General features: G+C 37.0%; 2 protein-coding genes across 2 annotated transcripts; both read right to left on the bottom strand.

Moving 5' to 3' along the window:
• Positions 1-769: 769 nt before the first annotated feature.
• LOC111499757 (actin-7) lies at positions 770-3,823 on the bottom strand. The gene is made up of 5 exons (XM_023151425.1): positions 3,672-3,823; positions 2,709-2,780; positions 2,160-2,553; positions 1,460-2,073; positions 770-1,357 (listed from the first exon to the last, which is right to left on the bottom strand). Exons 2-5 carry the CDS (start codon positions 2,766-2,768, stop codon positions 1,292-1,294), a joined length of 1,134 nt encoding a protein of 377 aa, XP_023007193.1. The 5' UTR covers positions 2,769-2,780; positions 3,672-3,823; the 3' UTR covers positions 770-1,291.
• A 6,119-nt stretch (positions 3,824-9,942) lies between these two features.
• LOC111499787 (RING-H2 finger protein ATL78-like) lies at positions 9,943-10,726 on the bottom strand. The gene has a single exon (XM_023151476.1). The coding sequence runs from the start codon at positions 10,689-10,691 to the stop codon at positions 10,041-10,043; it is 651 nt and encodes a 216-aa protein (XP_023007244.1). The 5' UTR covers positions 10,692-10,726; the 3' UTR covers positions 9,943-10,040.
• Between the last annotated feature and the right edge of the window lie 5,338 nt (positions 10,727-16,064).

Here is a 16,064-nt window from a genome sequence, read left to right as displayed (position 1 = left end):
AAAAAAAAAAAAAAAAAAAAAAAAAAAAAAAAAAAAAAAAAAAAAAAAAAAAAAAAAAAAAAAAAAACTAGAAGGATGCAAACATTACGTATTAATTTATGACGTATTAATTTATGTAAGTTAAAGTTGAAGGATAGTGTTTGGCACCTCAAAGACGGCATCATCTAAGAAAATTATTTAACTCAAACCAACAAAATGTTAGGATGTGCAAACAATCAAGAAACTAGTTGATCCAATTGTGTTAATGAATTATAGTTGCCAACCATCAATTATGCATCTCATCTGCAATCAAAAGTCAACAATTATATGCCAATCACTCTTTCATAATTCAAGACCAACCTGTTACACGCTCACGCATTGCTAGACAGGCAGGGGTCCACCATGATAGAGCGCCTCACGACGAACTTTTTCTTTTCTTTTAAAAAAGAGTCAGACATTAAACCAGCGATGCCAACAACAATATGAAAGTTTCAAAAGTAGGCTAAAAATATTGATGTCAAAAAACAAATCATGAAGACAGAATTCAGAAGAATTATCATACTAAGACATTCATGGAGCCCTTCCGGAAGTGTAAGTAATCTTGTTTAATATTTCTCAATTGAACCTTCCAATCCATGGAAATGTCGACATTTGGGTGAAAATTTGGCTTCACCTGCTGAACATTGTTGGCTCATATTATGCTCCAATAATCTAGGTTTATGGAGCACGATTGGAGAAATGAATAGAACTAGATACAAAAAAACTAAAGGATGAGAAGAAGCAATGTATATAAGAATATGATGTCTTATAAAGCATTCAAGCCAATAATAAAATATCATTTTCCATGCAAGTTTATGACCGCAAAGGCTGACTAATATTTGTCATACAATAACTATTAACAATAATGTTCCCGGAAAAAACAAAGAACTTGGAACAGAAAATAGGAGAAAGGAGGGTAGAGAGAATTTAAAGCCAAAAAAGAAAGCATCACAATAATCTCTCCTACTAATAAAAGACATGGTTGCATCACAGATTTGACAAAGGCAAGGCAGGTTGAGATTTAGGAAGGAAAGTCTTTTTGGCCACCACCAACACAAACATCCAGAGGGTCAATTACTTATTAACTCTCCAAAACGCAGTAGAATTACGAACCTCAAACTTCCAGCGGTTGGGAAAGCAGTGGCATAGGAACTGACTGACATATACCCTCCTTCCATGACCCATATCCGTGCTCAACCGAAAGAGTTCACATTACACATGACACAAAAAACCAACTAAAGGAAATAAGTCACCATTCAAGCACATATTGAACTTAGAAGCACTTCCGGTGGACGATGGATGGGCCAGATTCATCATACTCACCCTTCGAAATCCACATCTGGTAGGCAAAAATGAAGTATTTACATTAATCAGTGTGAAACTATATAGCTAGAAATGGGAATAAATGAGAGGTTAAGAGTGAATGTAGGGAGTATTTCACCTGCTGGAAGGTGCTGAGCGATGCAAGGATTGACCCTCCAATCCAGACACTGTATTTCCTTTCAGGAGGTGCAACGACCTTAATTTTCATGCTGCTTGGAGCAAGAGCTGTGATCTCTTTGCTCATTCGGTCTGCAATACCAGGGAACATGGTAGAACCACCACTGAGAACAATGTTACCATACAAATCTTTTCTGATATCCACATCACACTTCATGATTGAGTTGTAGGTAGTCTCATGGATTCCAGCAGCTTCCATTCCAATGAGAGATGGCTGGAAAAGAACTTCAGGGCAACGGAATCTCTCAGCTCCGATTGTGATGACTTGCCCATCAGGCAGTTCATAGTTTTTCTCAATTGAGGAGCTACTCTTAGCAGTCTCAAGTTCCTGCTCATAGTCGAGTGCAACATAAGCAAGCTTTTCTTTCATGTCACGGACAATTTCCCGTTCAGCAGTGGTAGTGAACATGTACCCTCTCTCAGTGAGAATCTTCATCAAGGCATCAGTTAGATCACGACCAGCAAGGTCCAGACGAAGGATAGCATGGGGTAGAGCATAACCCTCGTAGATTGGCACAGTGTGACTAACACCATCACCAGAGTCCAGCACAATACCTGTTCAAAGAATGCATTAAAAATACTATCCAAATCAAAGTCCAAGAGTCCAAACTTTAAGACAGAAGGAGAAAATGGCTGTGAACCTGTTGTACGACCACTGGCGTACAGAGATAGAACGGCCTGGATAGCAACATACATAGCAGGTACATTAAAAGTTTCAAACATGATTTGTGTCATCTTTTCTCTGTTAGCTTTGGGATTGAGAGGTGCTTCAGTAAGAAGCACAGGGTGTTCTTCAGGTGCAACACGAAGCTCATTGTAGAATGTGTGATGCCAAATCTTTTCCATATCATCCCAGTTGCTCACAATACCATGCTCAATGGGATATTTCAAGGTGAGAATACCTCTTTTGGATTGGGCCTCATCACCGACATAAGCATCCTTCTGGCCCATACCTACCATGACACCAGTGTGTCGGGGTCGACCAACAATGCTGGGAAACACTGCCCTAGGAGCATCATCACCAGCAAATCCGGCCTAAAAATAAAATTTTAAAACTTCAGGCCAATTAACAAAGTGAAGACAAAAGAAGACCATAATGAGAAAAACAGTAATAATTGTTGAGCACGTAGGTAGGTAGATCTACAACAAGAAAAACAGCTGCAGCTGCATTTTAAGGTCAGTAATCTAACCTTCACCATTCCAGTTCCATTGTCGCAGACAAGTGGCTGGATATCCTCAGCATCGGCCATCTTTTGTAGTTACTGAAAGACATACAAATTGACACAGATGAGCAAAATATAACATAGAATTCAAAGCACCTAATAATACATCTACTTTAGGAACCCATCTAACTTCTAACTTTGTCTAAATCTTAAATAAACAGAAAACGGCAAAAAACATTGAATTTTATACACGAGGAAGAACTGTAAGCCGCACGATTTTAATCTAAAAATTCTATTAACTACGTAAGCAAACAATCGATCCTCAGTTCATCAACTTTCCACATATCTTATTAACTGAACAAGGAAATTAATCTAGATCCTTAATTGAAATTTCTTCAGAAGTCCAGTCATGCAGAACACATGTAAAAAATTGGCAATGGAAACGATGCTAGAAAAATTCAAATTGCATCGGGAAAATTACAGGAGACTTTCGACGAAACACAAGATCTCAGCTCCAGTACTATAAATTATGTATAAAAAATACGTAAATTGTCAAAGAACAGCCACTGGTTGCAAATGCGCATCAAAAGGCCACCAATTCCTCACAAATCAAAAAGATTCCAAAAAAGACAGCAGAACAAAAAAAAAAAAGAGAGAAAAAGAGAGAGAGAACGGAATAAAAACAAAGGAACAGAGTCATATACAGCAAGTTACAGCATTCCTATTTACGAATCGCATAAAAGAACTCAGAACAACGAACGAACTAAACAAGCACTAAACAAAGATACAATCCACGAGCTAGAAGCTAAAAGTGTACTGATCAACACAAATCAACGCAGGCATTGGTAAAAACAGACAAAATGAAACCAGATCGAAGCTCATAACAGTGATTGAAAAAAAAAACAGAAATGGAAGCTAAAGCAAATCCAAATCTCGAATAGAAAGCAGAGTAAGAGATCTAAACAAAAGCAGATCGAAAGGAGAACATACCTAAAGAAACAAGAAAGAGGAAGGAAAATCGGAGAGCAAAGTGAAGGAATCGACGGCCTACTCTCCTTCTTCAGGCTCAGTCTCTCTCGGTTGCGAAGGCGAGAAGGTGAGATCGAAAATGGAGAGAAGGAAGTAGTGGAAGACGAGAATGGAAAAAAGAGGATATTTATATGGAAAAAGAAAAAAAAGAAAAGAAAGGATGAAATGCAAATGTAAATGAAATTCAGATGAAATGAAGAATTTGGAGTGAATGATTTGGAGCACCAGTAAAGATAGGGTGACCTGGATGACAGCCTTTTCTTTCCCTTCGCTTTATTCATTTTTCTCTTCCTCCCGATTTTAATTCATTTCCTTCCATTATTTCATTTTTATTTGTCTCCATAGGGGTAGATGGGTCGGGCTAGATTGGATTGAGTTGAGAAATTTTTTTGGACGAACCCAAGAGTGCGGGTTGGTTGAATTGATAACTAACCTAACCCGATAATTTTCATAACCCAATCCTCTATTTTCACCTAGGTTATCTGTTTAAAAAAAATATCTTAAATAAGGAGATATTAAAAGTTCACAAACAACTTTTGGTGAACTAATTGATGCATGAATAATTAGTGCATACTTATGTGTTATTATTTATGATAAGATATTCTAATGGGTTGTTGTGTGCTTGATTCATGTTTGTTAATACAATCACATTATGGCTTTTAAGACATCGTGATATACCTTGTATCATAAGTTTAAATGAAATGTTACGAATATGTTAAGCATGTTTTATAGAGAATTTATGTCAGCATAAGTAAGGAAGTACTATATGCATCATCCCATTGAATCATGGTCTTTAATATGAGACCTCATGCATGTTGTATGTCACATGAGCATGAATTACTTCTTGAGTATGTTATGTACAAACGCGTATATCATAATATTACACACGCTCCTTTCTTTTATGTGGATTTTTTGTAACGTCAGTGTGCCGTAACTCATAGCCAGACCTCAAGGTACGTATACAAACCCATCTAGTGGTACATGCATAAATGGAGAGCAGAGAAGTATTATACATTTAATCCTACCTAAAAAAGAAAATAGGACCCAAAGAACAATCATGAAAAGTAGGTATCATCAGGTATAAAACATATTGCATATGATTGTATTTTCCGTTCTTAAGGAGAGCGTACACCCCCAAGTTACGATATGATACTTCAAGCAAATATAAGGAACAATGCTCATCAAGAAAACAATGTTTTTTTTTTTTTCAAAAATTGGATTTTCAAATTAAAAAATTACAAAAATACCTCTAAAATTTTACAAAAATGCCCCTTCCATTAAATAGGTAGCATATTCATTTCACAATTGATCAATTTCATATCTTTAAACTTAATTATTGGGTTGAGCTGCATTTTAAGTACATTCAAGAACACCCGAGATTTTTTAGATCCAACGGCTGAAATTAAAATCAAGATTTTGAATACTTTCATCAGAGTAGATATTTCCTCCGGGTTAAAATTTAGTTTGATTCTAGAACAATTAAGGTTGGTATAAGTTCCAATCGAGATTTAAGTTTTTAGTTTTTGGATTTTCTCTCCTCGAACTTCTTCTAAATTCGAGAGCTATGGTACTTCATTTTTTCTCAAACGAATTCCTATTCCAAATGAATTTTCCAACACGTTTCAAGTAGGAATTAAGAGCTAAAAGTGTTCGAAATGTATTCCTCCACTTCTACATCCATTAATGGCCAAGCTTCCAAAGCCAAAAAAAAAAAAAATGAAATTGGTGGCTACACACGGATTCGTCTTCTCCAATCTATCTCATTCATGTTCTGGGATATCGAGGAACATTTTTCATGAAGACCGCAAAAGCTAAAGAGTACTCGGATCCATTTTTGGGGAAAACTCCAAATGTCTCATCCACAATCTTTTAAACTCAAATTAAATGATACAATTAATTTATTAACAATCAAGAGCTCCAAAATCGGGTGGAAAAATGGGTATGAAATTGTATGTTTGATTTAAGAAATTAGAGCTATCTACGACAACTTATCCTTTCAAAATTTATTCTTAGGGAAAGGAAGAGAATTACAGAAGACATTGAGGGCTAATATTGTCTGGCTCGTCCCAATAAATAAGAAAATTTCTGAGTTTTACTCCAACCAGACCATGTTTTCAAACCATATGAAATCGCACTCTACTTGCTTGTGGAAGAAATAGACAGAGAATACCTAAAACGATCATTTTTCTTGAAAATCAAGTAATATTAAAATAACTCACTAGATGAACACGGTTGCTCATAAATTTTTTATGGTAGACATAATACTGAATTTTAAGGTTATTTAGAAAGCTTATTGAATAAGAATACGGGGTTAAACCAGTAATGATGTAAAATGAGCATAATGCCTATAGTAATGTATAGCTAGTTTATGACCTAAATGATCTATAAATGATATGATATTTTAATTAAAGGCCTAAGATGACATTGAAGGCTATGTAAAAGGTTCGGTAGTCATTCGAGTTCGTTTAGGGTCTGAACCAAGGACAAGTGCAAAATGACCATAAATACCCCTACATGCCTAAATGTTAGTTTATTGACCAAATAAACTCCAAATGACCTAATATTTATACAAGGTTTCAAATTCATTACCACATGTTTAGGGGTTAAACCAAGGATTAAGGGTAAAATGACCAAAATACTACTAGGATAATCGAAAGCCATTTTAAAATCCAACAACCTCCCGATGATCTAAGATTATAAGTAAGACCTATATATAAGGATATGAAGGTTTATCCAAGAATTCAAAGAGTTTTGAACATGTTAAGAATTTAAACTATGAAATGGGATAGTAAATAACCAAAATGCCCCTTATAAGGATTCTAAGATGTTTCGAAGGTCTTAAGAGAGTCCAAATGTTATGAACTCTTATAAAATACGTATGTAAGTATGATCTTAAAAATAATTATGCATGAACATGGTTGTGGTATAGGTTAATACTTAAATGAAATTACTAAACTACCCCTAAGGCCCAAATAAGGATTCATGATTGGTCTAAATACCTCCAGAAACATGTTATAATCATTATAATGGCTTAGGCAAGCTATTATGACAAGTTCTTCACGTATACATGACCTATGAGCTTAGATTAGGGTTTAAGAATTTATGATAAGACTTATGTGTGGTTGTCAAATCATAATGTAAGAAACCACTCCAAAGAACATGAAGACATGAAATGCTATAATAAACCCATGCATGATATTACAATGATAAGAACGGTTGGAGCATGATCCGAAGAATCAAATAGTAAGAGACGGAAATACCTCTAATGATCTCCTTATAAGAATTCATGAGAATTCCATCAACTCACGAGTTATCACAAGTATGAAGTCACAAATGGCTTAAGCTCACGAGGATGATGTGTTACACGAATAAGACATGTATGTTTTAAGGCCATGAATTCTAAGCATGTCATGAAGATAGGGTGTAGTACTATTTCACATTACCCTAAGGTTAGCCCATGATGTTATGTCAAGCTTTGCTACCCTAAGAACATGAACATGAGAAAAACATTACACACCATATGCCCTAAAGTTACTATGACCCTCAAAGAATACTAGGTAATACTCTAGTCATGCCAAAGGTGACCTGTGACCTCTCACTACGCGGTGCTACCCAAGGCTCTGCATCATTTTTTTCTTAGCAAGATGTCATGTTCAAGCCTCATGTTTTCCCTCACTTAGATAAAATGTCCTGCACAATGTTAGGAGATTCCTAGTAATGTTTCTTACAGGATGTCACATCCATGTTTTGGACCGATCATGTAACCTTCTCGATACAAGAAGTAAGAAACTAAAATAAATACTTAGTTAGCACAAGAGAGTAAATTACCTCACTCATGAACCAAGAATCCCTAAACCTCTCATGGTACAACATACTCATGACTCATACAACATCACTTGGAATTTAAGAAATCTTGGATGTAGGCTTTGTAACTGCATCGCTTTGAATGTAAAAAGCCTTGGATACAGGTTTCAGACTGCGTCGCTTGGAACGTAAAAAGCCTTGGATGCAAGTTTCAGACTGCGTCTTTTGGAACGTATGAAGCCTAGGATGTAGGTTTCATACTACACTGCTTGGAACGTAAGAAGCCTTGAGAGTAGGTTTCAGATTGTATCGTAGGGAACTCATGAAAGCCCTAGATGCAGGTTCAAGCTACATCGCTTAGAACACCTAACCAGGTTTCTTGGGCTAGACCATGACAAGAACTTATAACTCAATAACAGAACTTAAAAGCCTAAGTTCTCAAAACAAGAAAAAATGTGGCACCGTAGCATAACTTAAGGACATGATTAAGAGCACACAAGTAAACTACTTATCTAGTCTGTGTATTCATTACTATTCTTCCATGTTATTGTCACGTTACAAGAAGGAGCTAGTAGAGGGTGAAGTGGATATTTTAAGTTTAAGTTGTTTTGTTTTATTGGGCCAATGTATTCCAACTTTATTCTAGATGACCTGTTTGCTGAGTGCGATTGTGACACGTGATTCGTGTGTGAGTTGTTTTTTTCCTACTTGACCTACATACATTTGTTTTGTAATCCAATTTTGATGTTAATCCTATTTTGACTTGATTTAGGATTAACTTGAAAATTTTCAAAAATATGAAACATCGAACAAGGAGGAATTGACCGAATTAAATGTTAACGAACATGTAAGTAGCCCTATTGGATTTCTTTCAAGCAATACAGGTAAGAATCGATAGAATATGCTAGCATACAAGTCGAATTTTAAATGAGCAAAATGATTTGTATGTTAGAGAATTTCGTGCCATACGACTAAAATGTTCCCAAGATTTATGTTACCCTAGAAACTCTTATTTGAGTTAAGTAACTAAGAATTAGGTGACTGATAGATATAAAACGTTGTACAAGCATAAACAATAGATCTAAATTAAGAATCATGTACTACCGTTAGAATGGTTTTACGATATCATGATGGGATATTTCAAGTAAATTGAACACCCATAGATCATGAGTTACGATCAAAGAACTAAACTGTAGTGCTCTTAGATTATAATTAGTTTTAGGAACTAGTCCAGAAAATTATGGAAATAAAAGCCGTCAAGATACCCTTAAACACTTAGTTTGCCACAATGACAATTTTAGGTCTCGGGGCTGGAATGTGGTAGGGTCTTCAAGCCCCATGCTCGATTCTCGAGATTCATGGGCCGTCTCGCGAAGATCTTCTGTTTGAATCTTCGCATCGACTTTCTCTTAGAGTCTCAACCACACCTTCGCTATCGCAAGAATATAGCGATCGAATAGCTATCGTTCGCTCAGCGTATTATGAAAGTCGTATTGCCTTACTTTCTTAGATACTGTTTTATGAGATTGAAATAAAACTTCTTGATCTATACTCAAGTAACTAGTCTACTGTTGAAATCGATGGAGTTAAAACCATTAATAGAACGAAACGTTTCATGATTCAAACTTTAATTAAATCGTTTGACAAAACACATTAAGTTTTAATGGGCTTATTTATGACAAAAGATTTGTAAGTTTCATGATTGAATAATTGTGTTATCGATCTATCTATCCCATTATCCTTCACACCATTTGGCCCAAACCCCAAATCCGATGAGCTGTGCCCACAAAATCAACTAAGTTCAAAGCCCACACAAAACCCATAGAAATCTCCAGAAATAAAGGAGTTACTCTCCATGGCAATGAATTCATGTAATAGAAATGATTCAAATGGATGAAAACTTGATGATTCCAAGGTCAAAATTGTCTTTAAAGAGCTGATGAAGTTTGAAGTTAAAAATACGCTCACCGAGGGGAAGAAGCTCACATAACACCATGGGTACATAGATATCATAACGGGAAGTATTTTAATGCACGTGATATACAAAAATACATTAAATCTTGACATAAACGTATGAGGTAAATTTTACATTTATCCCGATGAATGATGAATATGGGGTTGTGTCGGATTGTGTAGGGTAACGTTAATTGTTGGGTGGCCCCAAAGTCGGGAAGCAAAGGCAATACAAATAGTACAAAATTATCCTTTTGATGCCATTAATTTAGTCCCCATACAATGATTTGTGTATTAGTGCTCTCATCTTCATCTCCCATTCATTCAAAGTGCCTTTCTATTTCTTTCTTTTTTTTTCTTTTTTTCTTTTTTAAATATTTTGTTTGGTTGTTAGATTTGTCTCAACCCATTTTCATAATAATTATTCTATATTTTATAATTAAATTCACTATAAATTTTCTAAACACCATACAAATTTGAAGAACATTAGAATTTGTGAGAAAGTTTAATTTATATATATATATATATATATACACAATTTCATACTCTACTCCTAATCCCTATTATTTTTCATTATACCCTTAAATTTCGTACCGGACCTTCGTGATCCACCGGTGTTAAGTTCAAAACCGGAGGCGGCGGCTGAGACGGCGGTTGACCGGAGGTGGAGGTGGAGGTGGAGGTGCCAACGCCGGCGATCTTCTGACAAGTTTGAACTAAACACTGACGACATTTAGGGCAAGAGGAGTGAGAAGTGAGCCACTTATCAATACACCTAACATGAAATCCATGGTTACACTTAGGGAGCAGCCGGAGTTTGTCGCCGGCGGCAAAGTCCGACAAGCAAATAATGCACTCACTATCCATCCCGGGGAAGTTGAGCTCGGGGGAGAATTGAACAACAGTAAAGCTCTTGATGGCCTTCTTGTGAACTCCGGTGGGGACAGCGGTGGTGGCAGAGGGAGGACGGTGGTCGTGGGAGACGACAATTCGAGAGCATTTAAAAGCGCATCTGATGATGGAGTTGAGGCCTAAGGAGCAGATTAAGGCGCAGAGGAGGACGGAGAGGACCATAACGACATTGGTATCGAAGCTGGTGTCGGGGCCGCCACCGGAGATGGATTGGAGTGGGTTGTGGAGGGCGGAGGGGGCTGCAGCGGTGAAGAGCTTTCTTGAATAATGGAACTCTTGATGTCCATGAATGGAAGTGAAAAGAATTGACATTTTTTTTGTGGGGAGAAATTTGGAAGGTTAGGGTGGTGAGGTGGAGGGAAGGAGAGGTATTTATGGGGTGAAAAAGGGAGAGTATGAGAGGATTGGATTTGATTTATTATAATATATTTTTTTAAATGATGACGTGGAGGGTTTTAGGAAGGGATAGAGCTCATAGCATTCTATGTGGATCCTCCACTCAGAAGACTTTAAATGGGGTTTCAAATCCAGATGGGTCCACCGCACTTCACCTGTGGGGCCCGCCCTAAATTTCTCTTTGCTCCGAAGCTTCCCTTACAATGGGAGATCACACGAGTGCACAAACAAGGGCTAGGAACAAACTGTCCAAGTTTAAGAACCTAGTACCCTAACTTAAAACCTCATAACCAAGGTCGGCTATGTTACTTTAGTATCAACCATGTTTCACAATCTGCAATATGTTTGTGATCCGAGTAAGTCATCGAGGACGATGACTAAGTTAAGTAAGGGAGAATGTTACAACTATACTATGAAGAGAGTAGGTTGTAACCCTTACGCCATGACAAGCAAAGTAGCGTCCCTCAAGAGACGCCCATCCGACTACATGCGGGCCAATATATAAGAGTGTCATGATGCGATCGAGGAGAATGATGCATCATCCAACACACCACCACGCAAAGTGGGCATTAAAGACAAGTTGACATAAGCAAGACAGAGACATCAAAATAGACATAAAGGACAAATATAGGTTTGTTGAAGGGCCGGGTAGGGTCCTGGGCCTTAACCTCAAAAGTCTGGGATTCAGAAGGAATTTGGGCATGCGGTTTGAGAGTTAAGTCTGTCCATATGAAATATGAATGCTCTCCAAGTTTGATGTCAATCGGACACCGGACGGATAATGCACGATAGCATATGACCGTTCACCAAAATCATGTCTGAAAGAATGAAAATGGCTCAAAATGTACTATAGGGGTACCATGGTGTTAGGCCACAGGGTAGCTCACTTAGGCCGCTATCTTGTGGCACATACGTGTGTCACAGTGTGGGCGAGCGTGCCGAGACGAGTGTCTCGAGCGACTTCCTTTGAAATGGGTTTTTAAAGGACAGTACCGGACGGCACAGGTGTATCGGTATTGCGCCCTAGCCCGCGTGTTGGAGGTTGCTACATACACCCGCTATCCGGTACGATATCTGTAAATGACTCAACATGGGCACGAGAGGGCCTATGCCTCGATAGAACCCGAATGGATGGATGTTCGGGAAGTCCCAATGAGATGAACGACATGCGGGCCCATTCTCGATGGCATGACCGAGCGAGTTATGATGGCCGACGACATCCCGAGACTCGAGATGACGTTAAGACATATGGACCCTGTCAATGGGGATCGAGATGGCAAGATGAGATGCGACATTGTATTGAGAGACCTTGACCCGAGTAGAGCCAAGGTCGAGCCAAATGACTTGGCCAAGAGTAGAGGCAAGTCGAATGTGTCGCAGACGATTGAACATGCATGTGCAGGCAGCGTGTGTGGTTGAACAAGCTTGGATTCTGCACAAGCGATGTTCGATTGGCGAAAACAAACCTCGCCTAAGGTCCAACGAAGCCACAAATCTGGGGCGAAAAATATATATGGGGCATAATTCCCCTCAAGGCTAGTCGTGAGCGTGTCAAGATCACGACGCTACATGGTAAAAAATGTAGGACTGTAACACTATGCACACGATTAAGAGCCTATAAGTAGGCTACTCGCTGAATTACTCTAATTTTTATATGTTTTTCATGTAATGACTAGATGTTGGTCGAGGAAGAAAGATGTTTGAAGCAGGTGTCATTCCAAAAGACAACCTAGATTTGAGAACCTCAACTGATTTTATGTTTTTTTTTTGTATTTTTTATATTATACTGTTCCATTTAATTGTATTTAAACTTAAACTATATTTCATATATGTACGTTTTTTTTATGTGTAGTTTTATGTTTTAAGAATTTGGAGTATATCTTAAAAAAGAAAAATTCTTATAATATTTTTATTCTCCTGAATTAACGTATGCCACAAACTCTGTTTCGAATGGCTTGAAAATCAAGTCATGACATCGTTATCATCAATGATTTAAGATAGTCTTATAGTTGATAATGCAAGAAATTTAGATGTTTAAGAAGAAACTAGACATCGTTATGATCAATGATTTAAAATAAGTACATGCATGCATGCACTGTTTTTATCTTAATATAAATAAATATAGAATACTTTATTTAAGATAATATTACCTTAAAACACAAGATGCTACATTATTATGTCGTGATTTCGTGTTAAATGTTTTTCTAAGAGCTCAGCCTAACTTATTCCATTTAACTCTTTTTTATGTTTGATCAAAGAAAATTTTAGGAAGTCCATGTACTACACGCTAGCTTGAGTAAGGTGAACGAGTGTATTGCATGGTAACCATCTTAATTTTCCATTAAAATCAAGGTCGTTATTATATGGATAACTTATCTCCTTTAAATTTGGATATGGTCTAGAATGTGAACACCTCTTCACATCTAACGGTGGAAATTAAAAAATGAAGACAGCAAGGTTCTAATCGAAGAAGATATTTTTTGTTTGTAGAGGTTTCAAAAAATTCAACCTTAAAATCATGACGATTTTGGATGTTTCAAGGTCGGTTAATCTTTCCTCTATAAATTATGAACTGTGGGCAAACATTTGGAGTAAGAATCGAGTTAAACTAATCAAGAGTGATAGCCTTTCCGTTTTTTAGTTTCTTATTTTCGAATTTCTTCCAAATTCGAGAGATGTGGTTTACCAATTCCTTTCAAGCTTCATGAAGTAACGGAACACTAAAAGTGTCTCTAACCAAAACCCCCAAAACTATTGCCATTAAAGAAGCTCGAGGAAGAACTTGGGGATCCAAAGGAAAAGTTTGGAAAATTCGTACCTTCATAGCATAGGTGTTACAAATTTTCTCAACATTAGGAACTTTTATCCCTGAAAGTTGCTTCATCTTGAAAAAGTTTGGATTGGACACTCTCATGTCCTCTTATCTTTTTAGGTCACCTCATCATGTTGACGATCCCTCTACAAGACCTTGATCTCGACCATTTGCTTGTTGTCCAACACTTGCTTGCGAGAATCTTGATGGGCTTCGCTTCAAAAGAAAGATCCTCTCGGAAACCGTGTGTTTCATGTTCAATAACATATGAAAGGTGTGTAGTGCACTGGCCAACATAGACATGTGAATCACTTTATGCACGACAACAATGGTAGTTGATAGTGCCAATCTATACGCGGTTAGACCTATCCTAGACCTAAAAATAGCCTACCAATCTTGGTCTCAACTTTTCCTCCTAGAACCTCACCTCCCCTCTCATAGATGCAACTTTCAAGAAGATATGATCCCCTACTACAAACTCAAGGTTGTTTCTACAAGAGTTTGTATATCTCTTTTGGTAGTTTTGTGTAATTAGTATTCTTTTTCTGATCTTTTGAGTTGTTGCTTTAGTAATTTGAACTAACTCTAGCTCTCGAAACCATTACTCACCTACCTTTTTCTAGAAAATAGGAGACATACGTCTACGCCCATATAGAGCCTATTGGTAACTACTATTATAGGCAAACTTCATAAGATGCCAGTGTCATCCCAACCGCTTGCAAAGTCTATAATCTATGCTCTTAGCATGTCCTCTCTCAGTCTGTCTATTTGTCTATAGATGAAATATCGTACTAAACTTGAGCTACATAATCATCCCACCTTCTACAAGCTGTTCAAAAAGTATAAGGTAGATTTGACACGATCAAAATCATAACATCATGTAAGATGGACCACCTCATGTTGCTAGTTCCAAAGTCAACACTTAACCCAATGTCAAATTAATTTTCATATATATATATATCATCAATAGTAGTAACCATTTATCCAACAAAAAAGGAGGCAAGTTGAAGATAAATCCTTGTTTGACTATATAAATAAGCACTGATGTTGACTTCTTGTTCAATTATTTTTTTTAGTTTTGGTCAAACCCACAAAAATAAAAATGATCAATTTAAACTGAAAAATCTGATTTTGTTTTAAAATACTCCTTGATCTCTAAAGATTTATAACATAAAAAACTAACCATTTAGATTTGAATTTTCAAAATATAATGAGAAAATACTTACGATTGGTTTTTTCATGTAATGAAGATCTTACAAACATCCAAAGGAAAGGTTTTTACAATTGGCTTTCCCTTTCGGACTTCCCTTAAAACTTTAAAATGGGTATGCTAGGGAAAGGTTTTCACACCTTTATAGAGTGTTTCGTTCTTCTCCCCAACCAATGTGAGATATCACAAGGCACTGTGCCAGTAAGGATGCTCGCCCTGAAAGGGGATGGATTTGGTGGGGATATCACCTCGACTGGAGAAAGGAACGAGTGCCAGAGAGGACGTTGGGCCCTAAAACGGGGTAGATTGTGATATCCCACATTGGTTGGGGAGGAGAACGAAACACTCTTTATAAGGGTGTGAAAATCTTTCCGTAGCAAACTCGTTTTAAAGCCTTGAGGGAAAGCTCGAAAGGGAAAAACCCAAAGAGGACAATATATGTCAGTGGTGGCTTGGGCCGTTACACTTCGTTATTACGATTCTCTCTTTTGAGTACAACATTGAATCCAATAAAGTTTCCGACATGGGGTCTGTTTAGAATATATTTGGATCATAATTAATGAACATACAGATGAGTTTTCTAGTCGTATGAATATAGATTAGATATGATTCTTTCGATTCAAATGAGTGGAAAATGAAAGTGAGTTTTGCAAGTGGGATTTCGAAAAAGTAAGAAAAGATTCCATTTCATGAATTATACACAATAATGGGTTTATAAGGATGAAAAGCTCTCATTTTCCTCCCACTCATTTCCAACATATCACATCCTATGCTCATAAAGATACTAACTTAATCACATGTTATGTATCAAAACATCCCATCCGACTCCTCCCAGGAAATGCCGAGTAAACACAAGTTGTAAGAGAAAAGAATTATAAACTTGTCTATCATACATGACGGCCACTTTTTTTGTGATACCAATTATGAAATTCAATTACCACAATCTTGTCTGTCATACATGGACAAGTGTAATATATGAGTTCCGAACCTAGCACTCACTATGTTGTTCCCATCTGGTATGGAGTCTATAGAGGCAGTGCCTCATCTTCGAATACTAGTAACTAATGCATAGGCTAAGGTAGCTACCCAAAACTATGCCAAGCAAGAGCAATACACCTAGAGCCTAGAGTAAAGCCCATGGTCATGTCATGGATACGATGAGAGCTTACAAGTAGGTTGTTTACTGAGTATTTTATACTCACCTCTTTTCTATTTTTTTTCGGGTGTTCGCAGGCTACCTTTTTTTTTTTTTTTTTTTTTTTTTTTT

Source organism: Cucurbita maxima, unplaced genomic scaffold (assembly GCF_002738345.1).
Source record: "Cucurbita maxima cultivar Rimu unplaced genomic scaffold, Cmax_1.0 Cma_Scf00027, whole genome shotgun sequence".
NCBI lineage: Eukaryota > Viridiplantae > Streptophyta > Magnoliopsida > Cucurbitales > Cucurbitaceae > Cucurbita > Cucurbita maxima.
The sequence above is the reverse complement of the archived record's forward strand: the minus strand, read 5'-3'. Positions and strand labels throughout refer to the sequence as shown.

Bases quoted from the DNA above. Each gene is read 5' to 3' on its own strand.
- LOC111499757 (XM_023151425.1), bottom strand. From the start codon at position 2,768: ATGGCCGATGCTGAGGATATCCAGCCACTTGTCTGCGACAATGGAACT. The intron at 2,554-2,708 runs GTTAGATTACTG...TTTTATTTTTAG, and splicing joins ATGGAACTGGAATGGTGAAG to GCCGGATTTGCTGGTGATGA. The intron at 2,074-2,159 runs GTTCACAGCCAT...TTCTTTGAACAG, and splicing joins CGCCAGTGGTCGTACAACAG to GTATTGTGCTGGACTCTGGT.
- LOC111499787 (XM_023151476.1), bottom strand. From the start codon at position 10,691: ATGTCAATTCTTTTCACTTCCATTCATGGACATCAAGAGTTCCATTAT.